Source organism: Pollicipes pollicipes, unplaced genomic scaffold (assembly GCF_011947565.3).
Source record: "Pollicipes pollicipes isolate AB1234 unplaced genomic scaffold, Ppol_2.1 Scaffold_4002;HRSCAF=4701_pilon_pilon_pilon, whole genome shotgun sequence".
NCBI classification, from domain to species: Eukaryota; Metazoa; Arthropoda; class Thecostraca; order Pollicipedomorpha; family Pollicipedidae; genus Pollicipes; species Pollicipes pollicipes.
This window is the reverse complement of record NW_023596420.1, coordinates 38778449-38793979: the sequence shown is the minus strand read 5'-3', so window position 1 is coordinate 38793979 and position 15531 is coordinate 38778449. Positions and strand designations below refer to the sequence as shown.

At 59.9% G+C, this 15531-nt stretch overlaps 1 protein-coding gene and 1 pseudogene across 1 annotated transcript; one reads left to right on the top strand and one right to left on the bottom strand.

Annotated features, from left to right (window-relative positions):
* Window positions 1–985: 985 nt before the first annotated feature.
* LOC119093209 (UTP--glucose-1-phosphate uridylyltransferase-like) lies at window positions 986–13155 on the top strand (annotated as a pseudogene).
* A 433-nt stretch (window positions 13156–13588) lies between these two features.
* Window positions 13589–15277, bottom strand: LOC119094058 (putative 39S ribosomal protein L49, mitochondrial). The gene is given in 5 exon segments (XM_037217124.1): window positions 13589–13792; window positions 14379–14431; window positions 14434–14502; window positions 14819–14990; window positions 15200–15277. Coding segments are annotated over 5 exon segments (510 nt in total). The 5' UTR covers window positions 15269–15277; the 3' UTR covers window positions 13589–13645.
* Between the last annotated feature and the right edge of the window lie 254 nt (window positions 15278–15531).

Genomic DNA, 15531 nt, shown 5'->3' with positions numbered 1-15531 from the left:
CTGCTAATGCGGGCATAGCAGTAAAGTTTGGGCTTTGCTCGCTTTAATCGTAGCTTCTCACGTGATGTCCACCCACCATTTTTTGAAGGATGAGAGGAAGAAAGCGCCAGTGACCCGCCTTCAATGGCTCCCTGAGTTCGCCTCGAAGTTACGGGGCAATGGACGGATGAATAGGACGCCTGCAGTGTCGTTCACGCTTCGCCGTTGCGTCCTCTAAGAATCGTTATGAGCTGGTGAAACGGATATCAGCGACTTCTCGCATTGTTGCAACGTTTCAAGTCGACCGCTCGGCCTAAATAAGAAACGTGCCGAACTATTGTCCAGTCAGACCGTTACGGAGAGCACCTGGGAATGCGCTGAGGCGGCGGCGGACGACTCGCAGGGCCGCCGTGACTGGCGGTCGGTTCCTCCGCCCTCGCACCTGTGCCGCCGTCGTCGGCCGGCCGACGAGCGCGCTGACGGGGCGGGGCGTGACTGGCCCCTCTGCGGCGCGTCTGGCGGCGGTGGGAGCGGGAGCGGCGGCGGCAGGCGCCGTCCTCGCAGCCCGCCCGGCCGCCGGCCGCCACGCAGGGAGACAAACATCGCGCCCGCCCGCGGGCCCGGCCGTTCATGGGCGGCTCCAGGAGCGACGCCGCCGCCTATCGCCCGGCGGCGCGGCCCCCCATCGGCGTCAGCGAGTATGGCGAGGTCCGGTTCGGATTTGGCGTGGCTGACTTCGGTCGCGGAGGAGCTTCCGCCTACCACGGCACGTGCCGGGCCATACGGCTGACGGTTGCAGGGCGCGGAGAGCGTAGTGCACTTCTAGGGTCGATGACCCTGATTGGCGCTGGCCGTTCGCGCAGCGTTGTACCGGCACGGTTAGTGGGTCGCGGGGTGGTTTTTGCTGGCGTGTGTCGGTGCGGGCCGGTCGCCCCCGCTCAGCACGCGCGCCCCGCCACTGCTCGGCCGCCGCCAGAGCCGCCTGCATCTGCCCCTGCCGGCGCCGGACTCCCGTACGAACGGGAGTCTTTTGACGGGCGGCAGTGGTGGTCGACGCACGCGCCAAGCCTCTCGCTAAAATGCCTTCGCACACCGTGAGTAGGTCTGCTTGCCAGCCGCTGGATAACCGCAAACTAACTCCGCCGAAATATGAGGTGAGTCAAGTGGCTCTGCTATCTCGAGATCCCGTGCGCTCCCTTGAGCTTGTGTACAGATCGCATCTTGGCCTCGTTTTTGCATGATTTACAGCTTTTCGCCGGGGCCATGTCAGTTCTTAGGCTGCGTGGGACGACGCATACAAATACAATTCATGAGGACTTCGCGTTTTGCCCGTCCACCTCGCCGCAGACTCCAATCTGGATATGGACCGTAAGGCGTACCACCCCTGACGCCGTCTGTGCATGCATGCGTCCATGGTCCGCTGCTCCGAGTCCGCGTGGACGGCTACGGTGTCTGGCGATACGTGCCGCTGATCGTGTCCAGGCCGGCCGGGCGGCGGCGGTGCGTGGGTCAGACGGGCGCGCGGCGAAGGGCAGTGCCCCGCCGACCGGCCCCGGCCGTATGTGACGTCACTACTGCGTGCGATGTCGCGCACCGAGGGAGACGAATTGGAACACGGTGGCAGCAAGAGAGGCATTCAGGTCGGGGTCAGGTCGGCGTCATGAGCTCTTACATTGAGAATAAGAGACGCAATATACTGCGGGAATAAGTGAGTAAACAACGTTATCAAGCGAACATTCATATGATCGATTGGTTTGCGCGTTTGCGCGTCTACCACTACCGTGGTCATTTTACGCCCAAATGGTTTTTCGTTGTCAAGGGCACTCCTTTCCACTTACCAAGTGTACCAACGGTTATAAGTGAGTTTATTTCATCATATCTAATGCTTACCTCAGTATCTTCGCAATGTTCCTCGGGACTCATGGGCAGAATATGTACTCAACCAATCTGCCCAGTTGTGATGCGGTAGGCCCAGCATGAAAGCTTACAAATTTGGCTCTGTGAGTTCTCCGCGTACAACACCATAGTTCGTTCAAGGAGCGATTCTCGGGGTATGCAATGCGTCCGTACTCCGCTGGAGTGCACGCCTCATGCGTGTACTGGTGCGCGTACGCGGCCTCGATGTGTGGGCCGAGATGGCCACCTTACGCTTTAGATGACCTGGGCTGTCGCTGACCTGGGTTGCCGCTGACTTCGGGTGCCGCTGACCTGGGCTGCCGCTCGCTTCGGGTGCTGCTGGCCTATGCTGCGCTCGCTTCGGGTGCTGCTGACCTGGGCTGCCGCTCGCTTCGGATGCTGCTGACCTGGGCTGCGCTGGCTTCGGGTGCTGCTGACCTGGGCTGCTGCGCTCACAAGGGTGAGCTGCTACCCATAAGAAGCGACAGCCGCCGGTGGTGGCGGCGAGAGGATGGCCGCCATCAGCGCCACGACGCTGGAGAGGAGAGCTCCGTCACTGGACAGTGGATTCGGACGCCAACCCGGCCGCCGGTGAAGCCGCGGCGGCAGCTGGTGCACGGGCGCACGGTGCGGCTGGACCGCGGGGCTGGGCTGTGAGTCTGGGCTGGAGAATCTGCTGAAGAGAGCGTGAAAATCCCAATGAGAAGTGCACCGAACTGCGGGGTCACTCCCGCTGAGCACTGTGCAACAAGCAGTTCATAATGTCTGCGCACCGCTATAATTATAGTATTCAAACCACCTGAGGGGCTCGGAAAGTGATAGTTTTGTGTTGATATTTTAAAAGATTAGAAGAAAATTTCTAAGCGGACATAAACGGCACAACGTAGCCGTGTTTCGGAAACGTCATTCAACAGGAAAAGGTAGACCCGAACGTGTAGACTGTCACGATAAAGCCACTTGGAACGGAGTTATCGTTCCGTTAGTCCGGAGCGACCTATCAAAACTCGCAGTTCGTCAAGTGGAACGCTTGATTCCACGCGAGCTGTAGCGATATGTTGTCAAGAGGAGATTTTTTTCCGGGATGGGTTCATGACGTCTGTGTGCGGACTGGTGGGGCAACGTGTCTGTGTGCGGACTGGTGGGGCAACGTGTCTGTGTGCGGACTGGTGGGGCAACGTGTCTGTGTGCGGACTGGTGGGGCAACGTGTGTGTGTGCGGACTGGTGGGGCAACGTGTCTGTGTGCGGACTGGTGGGGCAACGTGTCTGTGTGCGGACTGGTGGTGGTGACGTGTTTGTGTGCTGGCTGGTGGTGGCTGTTTTGGCCGTCGTGTTCAGGTGCAGACGTGTACGGACGAGTCTCCGACAAAGAATGGACCGAGCGGCTCGCGACAGTTTGTGTCTCTGGTTGGAAGGTGTTTAGGAAGAAGACGAGAACGGAAAGGTATTTTCGCAGGACCAAGGCAGGGAAGACGCCCGGTGTTTAAATTCGGACACTAACTGATATTTTGACTTCAAAATGGTAGTGGAGGGCACTGGAGAAGAGGGGTAAAGATGATGGAGATGCTGCGGACGTCGAGAAGACTTGACAGGAAGATTTGAGAAACGGCGAGCCAATTATTTCAGCGCTCAAGTCGAAATAATCCCCTCGCGAAAGGTCCGCACATTAATAGTATGGTCCGCGAATGGTCCCTCGCGGATGGTCCGCGGATCAGCGACCTGTGCCCGAGTGTTTGTAGTCAGACGGTTTGCAGTGAGTGTTTGCAGGTAGGGTCAGGTGAAGGGGAGGGGTGTCATCAGGAGCGGGTGTGCCGGCTGCGGATGGACTGCTCAGGTGACAGTGCATAATTGCAGGCGCGATGGTGCACGAGTCGCAGCTGGGCTGGGAAGGGGGCCCGATCCCGGTGCCGCTGCACGGGACGGGCGGGTACCAACAGCCCTGCCGCCAATGACCGATGAACCGATGGCCGGTGAGCCGATGGCCGATGAGCCGATGGCTGGTGAACCGATGGCCGATGGCTAGTGAACCAATGGCCGGTGAACCGGTAGCCAGTGAACCGATGGCCGGTTGTTGGTAAACCGATGGCCGGTGAATCGATGGCCGGAGAACGTTCAGGTCATGATTTTAGTCGTGATGAAACGATGGTGTTCACGTCGGGCATTGAGCTGGTTCAGCGTGATAGTTTTACGTTCGTCCATCCCGGGCCTGTTATCAATGACATTTTGAGGCACACTTCACTGGCGCATGTGTGCCATCACTGGCTGCAAATGTAAAGCTTCAAATACGGCAAGTTTAAATTGCCGGAAAAGAGGATTTTCATATAAGCTGATCGCCCAAAAAATTGCGCAAAACCTTTTAGGCGTCGACGTCGCCGCGCATTTTTTAAAACTGGATTTAAAATGATGGCTCTAGCTTGTTTGTTTGGCGTAATATACCGTTAATCGTTGGATGTGTGATCAGCTGAACATAAGATCATGCGTCTTTCAGAGCCGGGTTGTAAGATTTTCTGTTTCAACGTTGTAATGGTATGCACGGTACCTGTCTGAAAATGCAAAGGGAAGGGATGTTTCGGCAATATTTCTACTCCAGCGTCTCCAATGTATCTACTCTACTCTTCCCGGAGTACAGAATATCATTCGACTTATAACTCATGAAGACTACCCGAATACCAATGTCAGGCTTCCACCGCCCGACGGAAGGGTTACGCTTCCATACAGCTAAACCTGTCAAAGGCGCAAGAGCTTAGCACGAAAGCACTTTTCCACACAAACAGCGCACCGCGTGTGCTTGGTAAAACGTCCCATGTTGTGAATCGCCCGTCTGATTGTGTCCACAGCTGTGCCTCCTGCTTTACAGCTGGCTGTAGCTGCACCGGCTTCCGTTCTTTTTGCAATAATAATGTGTTTAGATATTATTTTACGAAGTTCAGACCACTGTCGCTAAAGGAGAACCTGTGGTCGTGCGCCCAAGCTCTACCACTTCATTAATGTGACTCGGCACGAGTCGTGCACATTTTCCCCAAAGATCGTTCGTCTTATCGTTTATTTTGAAGCAGACGGCAGAGCTACAATGCATTGTTACCACGGCGGCTTTTGGGAGAACATTGGCCCGGCGCACAGAGCCGGCGCGGTCGGCAGCGGGGTTGTTTTGTAGGTGTGTGGTTTCATGGCATTAAACATGATTTGTTGTTGTTGGTGCGCGGCTGCATGGCTGTGCACATCATGTTGACGCTGCAGGCGGCGGCTGTCTCTGCCCGGCCGGCTAACTAAGCGCTGACGGATGGCACGACAGACCCACCATAAGGTTCGTCGGTGTCGGCTGCTGTTGGCAGGACTTCGCTGGAACGCCGGCATGTGTTGAGAGGTCGCAGGTCGCGGCCGACCCCCGCCGTTCGGGCTGACGCGTAACCGAGGCCGACTGGGCGGTTTCTGATTCGGTACACTGCTTCCGTGGTTCCGAACATGACTCGTTTGCCAGTGTTCCATCCCTTTCGCCTCACAACCAAGCCAAGGCTGTTTCAGTGCTGTGCAGTCTGCTCCGCGAGTCCCTGCACTGCGCTGCGGGTCCAGTCCGTCCGTCTAACCCAGTCTGAGCGTGTAGCGTCGAGTTACTAATGCTGCTTCGCTGACTCGATTCTGAGTTCTGACTGCCGGACCGACTGACGTCACTAACTCACTAACGTCACGGACTCGGACCGGCTTGATGTGTGCGAAGCGGGCCATGGCAGAACGCCTGAGGCTGCGCCAGCCTGTGTGCGACGGCCTCCACCGCACCGAGCCCGGGCCCAGCCATGACCGGCGGCGTCCCCGGCGCCGGCGGCGCCCGGCCCCGCGGCGGCCCCTGACGCGGTCGCGCGCTCCGCCAGGTGTTCGGCCACCGCCGCACCGGCTCGGGCGGCGCCGCCGCCTTCAAGGAGCTGACCAAGCGCGACGCCCAGATCCGCATGGCCACCGAGATGGAGAAGCTGCTGCTGACCGTGCCGGAGAGCCTGCGGGAGGTGAGCCGGGCGGGCGGAGCGCCGGCGGCGGCGCGCGTGCCGGCCGGACGGCGCGCCGCGCGCGGCTCGCGCAGACCTGGACACCCTGTCTCGATCAGGCGGCCGGTTCCGGCGTGCAGCGTGTCGGGGCTGGTGCGCGGGGACGGCGTTCAGCCGTGGCCAGGCGGCTCGGGTGATGCAACGTCTCGGCGTCGGCTTTCGAGTGCCGTGTTGATTCGGAGGCCGTGTTTGTTTGCGGGCGGTCCCAGTCGTGTACATCCTTTCACGGGTGTCGTTTGTTGCCCTTGTTGTCGGGTGCGGGTCGGTTTGATCGTCTGTTGTGGATGTCGCTGTGGTATAGGGAGCCCTCTCGAGCGCGAGGGATTACAGGATGCTCACTCTCGAATCAGAAGGGGCGGTCGGGCGGTACGTAATCGTGCACTTAAATCTCCCCGCCGTGAGTGGTGATCTTCCCTCCCCGCCCCGCCTCACGCAACATTCCTTCGTCTCCGGGGAATGTATGGGTAGAGATGCCTACCGCAATGTTACCAACTGTCAGCTGCTGGTCGTGATTCCCGCGGAAGTGATACGCCGCCGTCTCACCCGCCGCCATCGTCCGCAGCCCAGCGTGGCCTGCATCGTCCGTCACCCACTCTGACCGCCCCCCCCCCCCCCCCCCACTTCTCTCGTCTCCGGCAGTCGTACCGCAGCGAGTCGGATGGCTTCCAGCGGCTGTTCTCGCGCTTCATCCTGGAGAAGGGGCCGCAGATGGTGTGGGACAACATCGCGCCGATCTCGGACGAGACGATCCGCTCGTACGGCGAGTTGAGCGACCCGGCCGCCGACCAGCTCAGCGCGCAGCTCGACAAGCTGGTGGTGGTGAAGCTGAACGGTGGCCTGGGCACCTCCATGGGCTGCCAGGGCCCCAAGTCGCTGATCGCCGTCAGGAACGACCTGACCTTCCTCGACCTCACCATTCAGCAGATCGAGGTGCGGGACGCTCCGCCGCCGGCGCCCTCTGCGCGGATCCAAATGACGGTGACGGGTTCGGGTCGCGGTACCTGGGCTTCGTGTGTTTCCCCATGTCCTGATGGTGGAGTGAGATCGCTGAGGTCATACCACACGGAGGTCATGGTGCAGGTGTCGGTTCTGCCTCTTCGTGTTATCGTTCCGCGTGGCGTCTTCTGCGCCGCTTCATTGTCTGACGTCACGTCCAACGTCACGTGTGACGTCATGCCTGACCCACCTCACCGTTGCGCTCTCAGCACCTGAACAACACGTACAACTGCAAGGTGCCGCTGGTGCTGATGAACTCGTTCAACACGGACGAGGACACGCAGAAGGTGCTGCGGAAGTACACGGGCTTCAACGTCAAGATCTACACCTTCAACCAGAGCCAGTACCCGCGCATCAACAAGGAGACGCTCACACCGGTGGCCAAGACCATGAACGTCAACGACGACCCGGAGGCGTGAGTTTCGCCTCCGCGGATCCTCAGAGCGGACTGAGCGCGCTGCAGCGGTGGAGGGTGACATCACACAGGAACGAAGTTTACTCGGAAAGCATTTCCTTTTAGCCGCAGTGAAAGAGTCGCGTTGGATTGGTCTTTTGGTGCAACTACGGATTACCGTTGTACAGTGCAGTACCTATGTGAGAAACGGCAATGCACGACACCGCCGGCATTCTGTCGAGTCATTTCCTCTTTCATTTGGATGATTTCTGCGTCACGGGATGTGTCACATTAATGAGTCGACAGAACGGCAGGTCGAGTACCTAATGATGGCCGTGATCACTTCCGAGTTCCCCATCAAGTACAGGGTTTGACTCATTACCGCGCGTCTGTGATGCTGCTGCGCCACAGAAGTCCCACTTACCGCTGTCTGGCCACGTCACGAAAGCGCCAGCGTCATCATAACACGGGATGGAACAAGTCGCCAGCATTAGCCATCTCTCCATCTCCCACGGTAGCCTTTCGCCGGGGTCCCGCGGGCGGCGAACGCGTCACTCACGCGCGTCGCTCTCCCACGCGCCACCACCGCCGCCGCCGCCCGCTGTCACCGGGACTGGCCGCGTCCGGCGCACCCTGCGACATCGTCCCTTTTCCTGCGGCCGCTGGTTGTGTACGGTGGAGGGTCTCCGCCTTCTGCCGGCCGCCTGGCCGCTGCCGGCCTAGGCGAGACGCTGGCCAGCGCTGTGCCGTGCTGGCTGTCTGAGAGCAACAGGCCTGACGCTGAGTGGGGTCTGACCGATGAGAGAGCTGGGCCAAGACAGTACTGGGTCGGCTATCTCGCTCTCTCGAGGACTCCCAGCCCCGAGTCCCGGGCCCAAATCCCAGCCCCGACTCCCAGCCTCGACTCCCAGGCCCCGACTCCCGACTCCCAGCCCCGACGGCCCGGCCCCAACTCCCGGCAGTCGCAGCTGTGTGGGTGCCCCCGGGAGCGGGAGCGGCTGCGGGAGCACCGACCGCGGAAGGCTGCACTGCCTGCCCCCGCCCCGCGCCGCCGGTGGGGCCTGGTTCACATGCGTTCGCCGCGGTGGGGCGCCGTCACCTGCCGCCTGGTCCTGTCGCATACGTCACGACCCCCCCCCCCCCTCCCCGCTCCGCACACACCGCTCTAACATCTACATCCTGAACAGTGCAGAGGATATCTGTTGTGATGGAAGGGCTTCTCTGACTTATGGACGCAAGGTTCATTGCTTTTGTTAAAAGGGTGGTCATTTATGCTAGTTTTGTATTTGCGTGTTGGCATGTATTTTGTCATTTGGATCTTTGTTTGCGGTCATCGGTCCGGAGCGCGTATTAGCAGTTGTAAAGATGACACCTGTTACAGCGGCTGCTGTTTTCCAGGTGGTACCCTCCCGGTCACGGTGACTTCTATCCAGTCCTTCCACAACTCGGGGCTACTTAACCAGTTCATTGACGAGGGTCGCGAATATGTCTTCATTTCCAACATAGGTAAGGCATCACTCGTGATACGCGACATAACCCTGGTAGGTCGGCGCGCTCGTAACATCGCCGCCCGTTCCTATCATGCTCAGTCCACTGCTGGGTCGACACTATGCCGCGACCTGCTTCGGCGCGTGTCGCAATGGGGCTGCTGTGGGGCGGAGCGTCGCTTCGCTGGAAGTCGCCTCCCCCCTCTCTGTGTGGAGGGGAGTCGCTGATTCAGGAGGCGTCGCCGTCGCGGCCGTGACCCAGCCCGTGCCAGGTCGCGGTCTTGACCCCCCCCCCCCCGCCTTCTCCGCTTCAGACAACCTGGGCGCCACGGTCGACACGGCCATCTTGAGCTCGCTGCTGAACCCGCCGTCTGGCGAGCGGCACTGCGAGTTCCTCATGGAGGTCACCGACAAGACACGCGCCGATATCAAGGTCAGGGGTCAGCCGCCGCGGGGCCGGGTCACACCGGGACGGGGACGGGACGAGGAGGGCTCTCGCGTTGCTGGGAGGGGGAGGGGGGAGAGCACTGGCCTGGGGAGATGGCGCCGCGCGGCCGCGGGAATCGGTGGTGATGACACACCCGTCTGTACAGGGAGGCACGCTCTGCGAGTACATGAAGAAGATCCGGCTGCTGGAGATCGCGCAGGTGCCCAAGGAGCATGTGGACGAGTTCAAGTCGGTGAAGAAGTTTAGGATCTTCAACACGAATAATCTGTGGGTCAATCTTAAAGGTGAGACTGTGGTAGCTAGTTCAGAAGCTTACAATGATAGCAGTCTGTGGTAAGTAGTTAATAAGCTATAAACGACGGCAAATTAGTTTTACATTGCGTTTGTCAGCTGCTCCTTTTTATTGTCGGCGAGTGCTTGTAATTTACCAAAGGTCTGCCGTAATTTCTCGGCAAGTATCGCAGTGCTTCAGTGCACTGCACATGATCCTGATATGGCGCGAAGGCTCGCCTCGTAGACTTTGCCCGATAGACCGTCGCCGAGTCGATCGTGTCGTGAGATATTGCACAAGGAAGCCCCTCGGTGCTCCGGCACCTTGCGGCGTCTGGCGCTGCAGTCCGGTTGGTGCAAGCTGAACGGCTACGTCACCTCCACCGTCGTGACGTGGCCGGCGATATGCGCCCAGCTCGGCTCAAACTCGGCTCGACTGTGAGAGCCACGTGAGCCCGGCCACTTGACGGCGTGCTTGTAACCCGCGTCAGCGACCGTGCGTGTGTGTCGGTCGGACTTGGCGGAACGAGGGGTCATCGCGATTTGGGCTGGCCGTAGTTTCGTTATCTCTGGGCTGTTAAGTGAGGTACCTCTCAGACGATGCCGTCGGTCGCGTCAGGTGGTAAAGCTGCGACTATGCGATACCTGCGACACTTTCGAAATCACGGATCTCTAATCTGTACCGTGGAGTACTAACATCCCAGACGACGTCATCGCGCCCGCTGAAAGGCCCCAGCTACGGCATTCCCACGACTAGACACTTCATTCCACGAACCGTTCCTCTCCATCGATGATGACGCAACCGTCACCGCCGCTGCCGTCGCCGCCACCGCCCGCGCGTGACCCCGGTTCACTCTGGCAGCCGTAAAGCGGGTGCTGGAGCAGGAGCTGCTCACCATGGAGATCATCGTCAACCCCAAGACGCTGCCCAACGGCACCAACGTCATCCAGCTGGAGACGGCCGTCGGTGCGGCCATGAAGTGCTTCAACGGCGCCACCGGTCAGTCTCTTCCGGCGCCGTCAGCCCCCGCCGCCGTGCCGCCTGTCTGCTGTGGCGGCCGTCTGGCAGATTCTCGTATTTCTATATGTTCTCCAAAGCTCATGGTTTGTCTGTCTCGCTCGCGTGTATGTCTCGTGCGGTTTTCATTTACACGTGGCAGGGGTCAGACACCAGACGCCGTGTTGGTTCAGTCCGTCGCCTTCGACCGGGCCGATGGTTCGGTATTGGTGACAGTCGGAGCTGTTCTTCTAGCTCGGCCTGTGCGATGGGGCGGCATTGGTGAGAGTCGGAGCTGTTCTTCTAGCTCGGCCTGTGCGATGGGGCGGCATTGGTGACAGTCAGAGCTGCCTCGTCTAGCTGGGCCGGTGCGATGGGCCGGCATTGGTGACAGTCAGAGCTGCTCGTCCGGCTCGACCAGTGCGGTGTCATGACGTCTGCTGTTCCCTCGCGCCAGGCATCAACGTGCCCCGGCGGCGCTTCCTGCCGGTGAAGAAGACGGACGACCTGCTCCTGGTGATGTCGAACCTCTACAACCTGAATCAGGGCAATCTGGTCATGTCGCCGCTGCGACAGTTCGCCTCCACCCCACTGGTCAAGCTCGGTCCCAACCACTTCGCTAAGGTGAGCGACACCACGCGCAGAGACCCGGCCTGAAACGCGGCGACGCGCGGTCGTGGGGGAGGTGGGGGGGAGGGGTTCTGGATTCGTTTTGTTTTCATTTTCCTTCAGGCAGCATATTCATGCATTTTCTGATGGACGCTGGCGGCTCTCCGTTGGTCAAACTTGTAGATCAAGGTAAGTTTTACTCTCGTTGATGTGTACTGTACGTCTTTAAAACGCGTTGGATGGATCAAAATGGTCGAGTTTGCAGCGAATTCTAACATGGATGAGCTGACAGTACTAAGTCTGAGAAGTTCGTTAGTATCTCCAAAGTTCATGTCCTCCTTGTTAAAGTATTCTTGGTATCGCCGGAGCGTGGCGGCACCAGAGGCAGTCAACAGCAGCAGCATTCCAAAACTGTGTTGAACGGTGCAAACATATTTTCCTGCTTTGAGAGGTACGTGTAGCGTTCAAAGGGCAACGCTGCACTCACTGCACTTACTGCTTCTGTCACACCCTGTGGTCGCCTCAAGTCCTTTCCACACACCCAACCCGCACACCCCACCCCACCCCATTTCGCCCCAGACCGGGCCGGCCGTTAGGCGAATGGCAGTCCCTGGCCGGCGAGCCCGACCGGCGACCGGGGCTTTAGGGCGCCTCAGTCGCACTGCTGTTTAGCGTCGGGTGACGGACGTGACGCACGTGACGCACGTGGCGGACGTGACGGGTTGACGAGCGTGACGGACGTGGCGGACGTGACGGGTTGACGAGCGTGACGGCGTGACCGCTTGCGCCCGCCGCCAGGTGGCCCACTTCCTGAAGCGGTTCGCCTCCATCCCGGACATCATGGAGCTGGACCATCTGACCGTCTCTGGTGACGTCACGTTCGGCAAGGACGTCTCGCTGAGGGTGGGTGACGTCACGCCGTGGCGCCGTGACGTGGCGTCGGTGATCTTTGGATCCCATTTTCGCCGCACTGGCGTAAACGCCGGACCGCAGTAATATTTCGGCAGCTTGGATTGTTTTGCATAGGTCGTGGGCGGGTGGGACATCAGGGCGAACTGAACACCGGTAATTACGTGCAGGCCTGAACAAAACCACCTCTGGGGTGTGAACGCCCAAATCTCACAGCGACTGAAGCTGGACAAACCGAAACGAGCCCCGGCAGAACAAAGGAGGCGTGATTTGGACGGTGCGCTTCTTCAACGATGTCGCGGCAGGCTGGCCTCCGTCACACAAGCTGCGCTGTGTCTCTGTGAAATGTACAAGCGCACGACTCGCTCTGTTGGCTCGATTTGGCGCCGCGAGGCGCCAGCGCGCTACCGTCTGTGGTTCTGACATGACATCGTGCGTGACATGACACCGTCCCGCGCTGACACGGCACTGACACGGCGGTGCGCGGCAGGGTGCGGTGATCATCGTGGCGAACCATGGCGACCGAATCGACATCCCGGACGGCGCGCGGCTCGAGAACAAGGTCATATCGGGCAACCTGCGCATCCTGGACCACTAGGCGGCGCCGCCAACGCCTCTGGCGGCCAGCCGGCGCACCACGGCCGCCGGCCGGCCGCCGCCGCCGCGTCCGGCCACGTGCAATGAAGACCGCGGACAATTTGGTCCGACAGATATTAACTGTAGTGGACGTAGAACGGTACTCGAACAAGTGGCTACCTCGCTTGCCACCCCGCCGTGCACATGCCGCCTGTTACCGCCGCGGGTCGCGTGGGCGTTTGTTACAGTCCGTCAGCAGACGGAGTCCGGGAGTGGGCGGGTCGCCCGCGGGGGTGCAGGACGCTGTAGGAGGTGGGGGCACGTGCCATGATTTTAGCCAGCTGAGGCTTGCGGATAGTCGCCTCTCCCTAGCGCTGCTCCCTGGTGAAACGGGCGTTGCCATGGTAGCTACGGAAGTTGTAGGTGAAGGGACGGGGCACGAGGGTGGGGCATGCCGCTTCGCATTGTACAAATATCCGACCTTGTCTTACCGCTACAGTATCGGTAGATCGCTCACGCCGTGTTTTGAAACACCTCGAAATAAAGGTAATCTTTACATGCCACGCTGTTTTTCCGCCGTCCGCCGTCGCCGCGCCACGCAGATTGCGACTGAACGCATCAGTAACGTGAGATTGTTCCTGACGGTTCTCTTTGCCCCTCGGAGTGAGGATTGGGAACAACAGCTCGCCAGGATCAACATCCCCCCCCCCCCCCCGAGGCCAACGGCGTCGCCAGCGCGGACGCGTTCCCCGACCACGAAGCTGGCAAGGAACCAGCTCGAGACCAGATGTCCTCACAGCATGTCCCATTGTGCGATCAGACAGTGGGCAAAGCAGAGGCGAATGAGAATTAATGTAGGTGGGTCGTGTCATGCCGTGTCAGTCGTGCTGACCCCAGTACCACAAAACACGCGTTCAACACCACTTTCCATTCATCGAAGATTCACTTGACATGTTGCAGCACCGCGGTGTCCATAGGCCGCTTTACCTCGCTCCGAAACGCGCGCAAGACGTCGAGCACACGCCGTCTGCTGGGGCGCCTTCCGTCGGCTACAAGCCCCGCTCTCGCATCCACTGTTTGACCTGGGTCACGTACTCGCCCTTGAACTGCACGTACTGAGCCATCTCGTTCACTTGCGAGGCGATAAACTTCTCATTGACCGCCTCCAGGTGCCGCTTCAGCTCGTTGTGAAACAGCTGCGAACAGCACTGGCTCAGAGCACGTCGCGATGCAACACGCCACATCTGGGGGCCATACTGCACAGGACGGCGGCGATTCGGAGCGACACGCCACAAGACCGCACCTCACGACTGTGACTCTGCGTGACCGGCACGCCGCGGGTCGCCCTCGGAACCGGGAGGTCGCCCTCGGGACCGGGAGGTCGCCCTCGGGACCGGGAGGTCGCCCTAGGAACCGGGAGGTCGCCCTCGAGACCGCGAGGTCGCCTCTCTAACCGGGAGGTCGTCCTCGGGACTGGGATATCTCCGCCCGGACCGGAAGGTCACCGTTGGGACCCGGAGGTCGCCCTCGGGATCGGGAGGTCGCCCTCGGGACCGGGAGGTCGCCCTAGGAACCGGGAGGTCGCCCTCAGGACCAGGAGGTCGTCCTCGGGACTGGGAGGTCGTCCTCGGGAAACGGATGGTCGCCTCTAACCGGGAGGTCGTCCTCGACACTGGGATATCCCCGCCCGGACCGGAAGGTCACCGTTGGGACCCGGAGGTCGCCCTCGGGACCGGGAGGTCGCCCTCCGGACCGGGAGGTTGCGCGGCGCGCCAAACTCACCCAGACGTCGCCTCGGACGTTCCTGACCATGGTGATACGCTTCACGCCGTTTCCTTGATCTTCAGGTACACCGGCAGCATGTGGTTCACCGATCTCCGTACGGAGTACGTCAGCTCCGAGCTGCCTGCGGCGCACGGCCAGCGGCGGTGAGGCGGCCGGTCTGGTCAGAGCCGTCGCACGTGGCCCGAGATGTGTGACGCTGCATCTCCAACTCACAGGACATTGGCGTGGCAAAACTGCATCGATTGCATGCCACCAGAAGTCTTACTCACACACGTGCCCATGCGTGAAGATAAGCCATATTGTTGTCTGCTGGCGGACCTCGTGCGTCCTTGCATTATTGCTCAGAGGCGAGGCATCATCGGCTCAGAGGCTCAGAGGCATCATCGTCACAGGAGGCAGGCTCGGACGAACCGGCGGCCACTCGCAGGCCACGCTACCTTGCTGCGGGGTCCAGCCGGAGGGGTAGCGTGACTTGGCCGCCGGCACCGGCACCGTCTCTCGGGGCAGCAGCCTCTCCACGTGGCGCCAGTCCACCTCCACCGGCTCCACCTCGGGCAGCTGGGCGTCCGGCGGCGGCGGTAGCTGGCGCACGTACAGGCCGCGCCGGCCCTGCCGACGGACGACGGTCAGACGGCGTCACAGCTACCAGATGGGACACGGCCAAACAGACACAACAGAATGGGTGTGACAGCAGGGGCAGAATGGCCAGCACTTGGACCATCTGCATGACAGCCATGTGAGAGGAGACAATGTGCAATGAGGAGAAGTCAGTTCTAAGCTGTCAAATTTGCTGCATTTGACACAATCATTTCACTTACCATACCAAGTCTCATCCCCATAACAGGAAGGCTGGTGAGCCTTCTTGCTGTATTTAGGCACCAAGACATACTGATGGCAGCTCTATCTGAAACAACAAGCTGTGGTCATATGGTGGTCAGATAATCACTAGTAAGGATTTCACTGAATGAAAAGTAAAGTAGATTTCACTGGATATGAAGTTAATTATATTTCAGTGGATACCAAATTAAGTACACAAGCAAGAGCTTTGTGCCCAGGTCTTGCTTGAAGCCACGACAGGTACAGAACAATAATTTTCTTTAGCAAGTCCTCTGGGCCACAAACTACACCATGCCAAGCAAAAGCCACTACT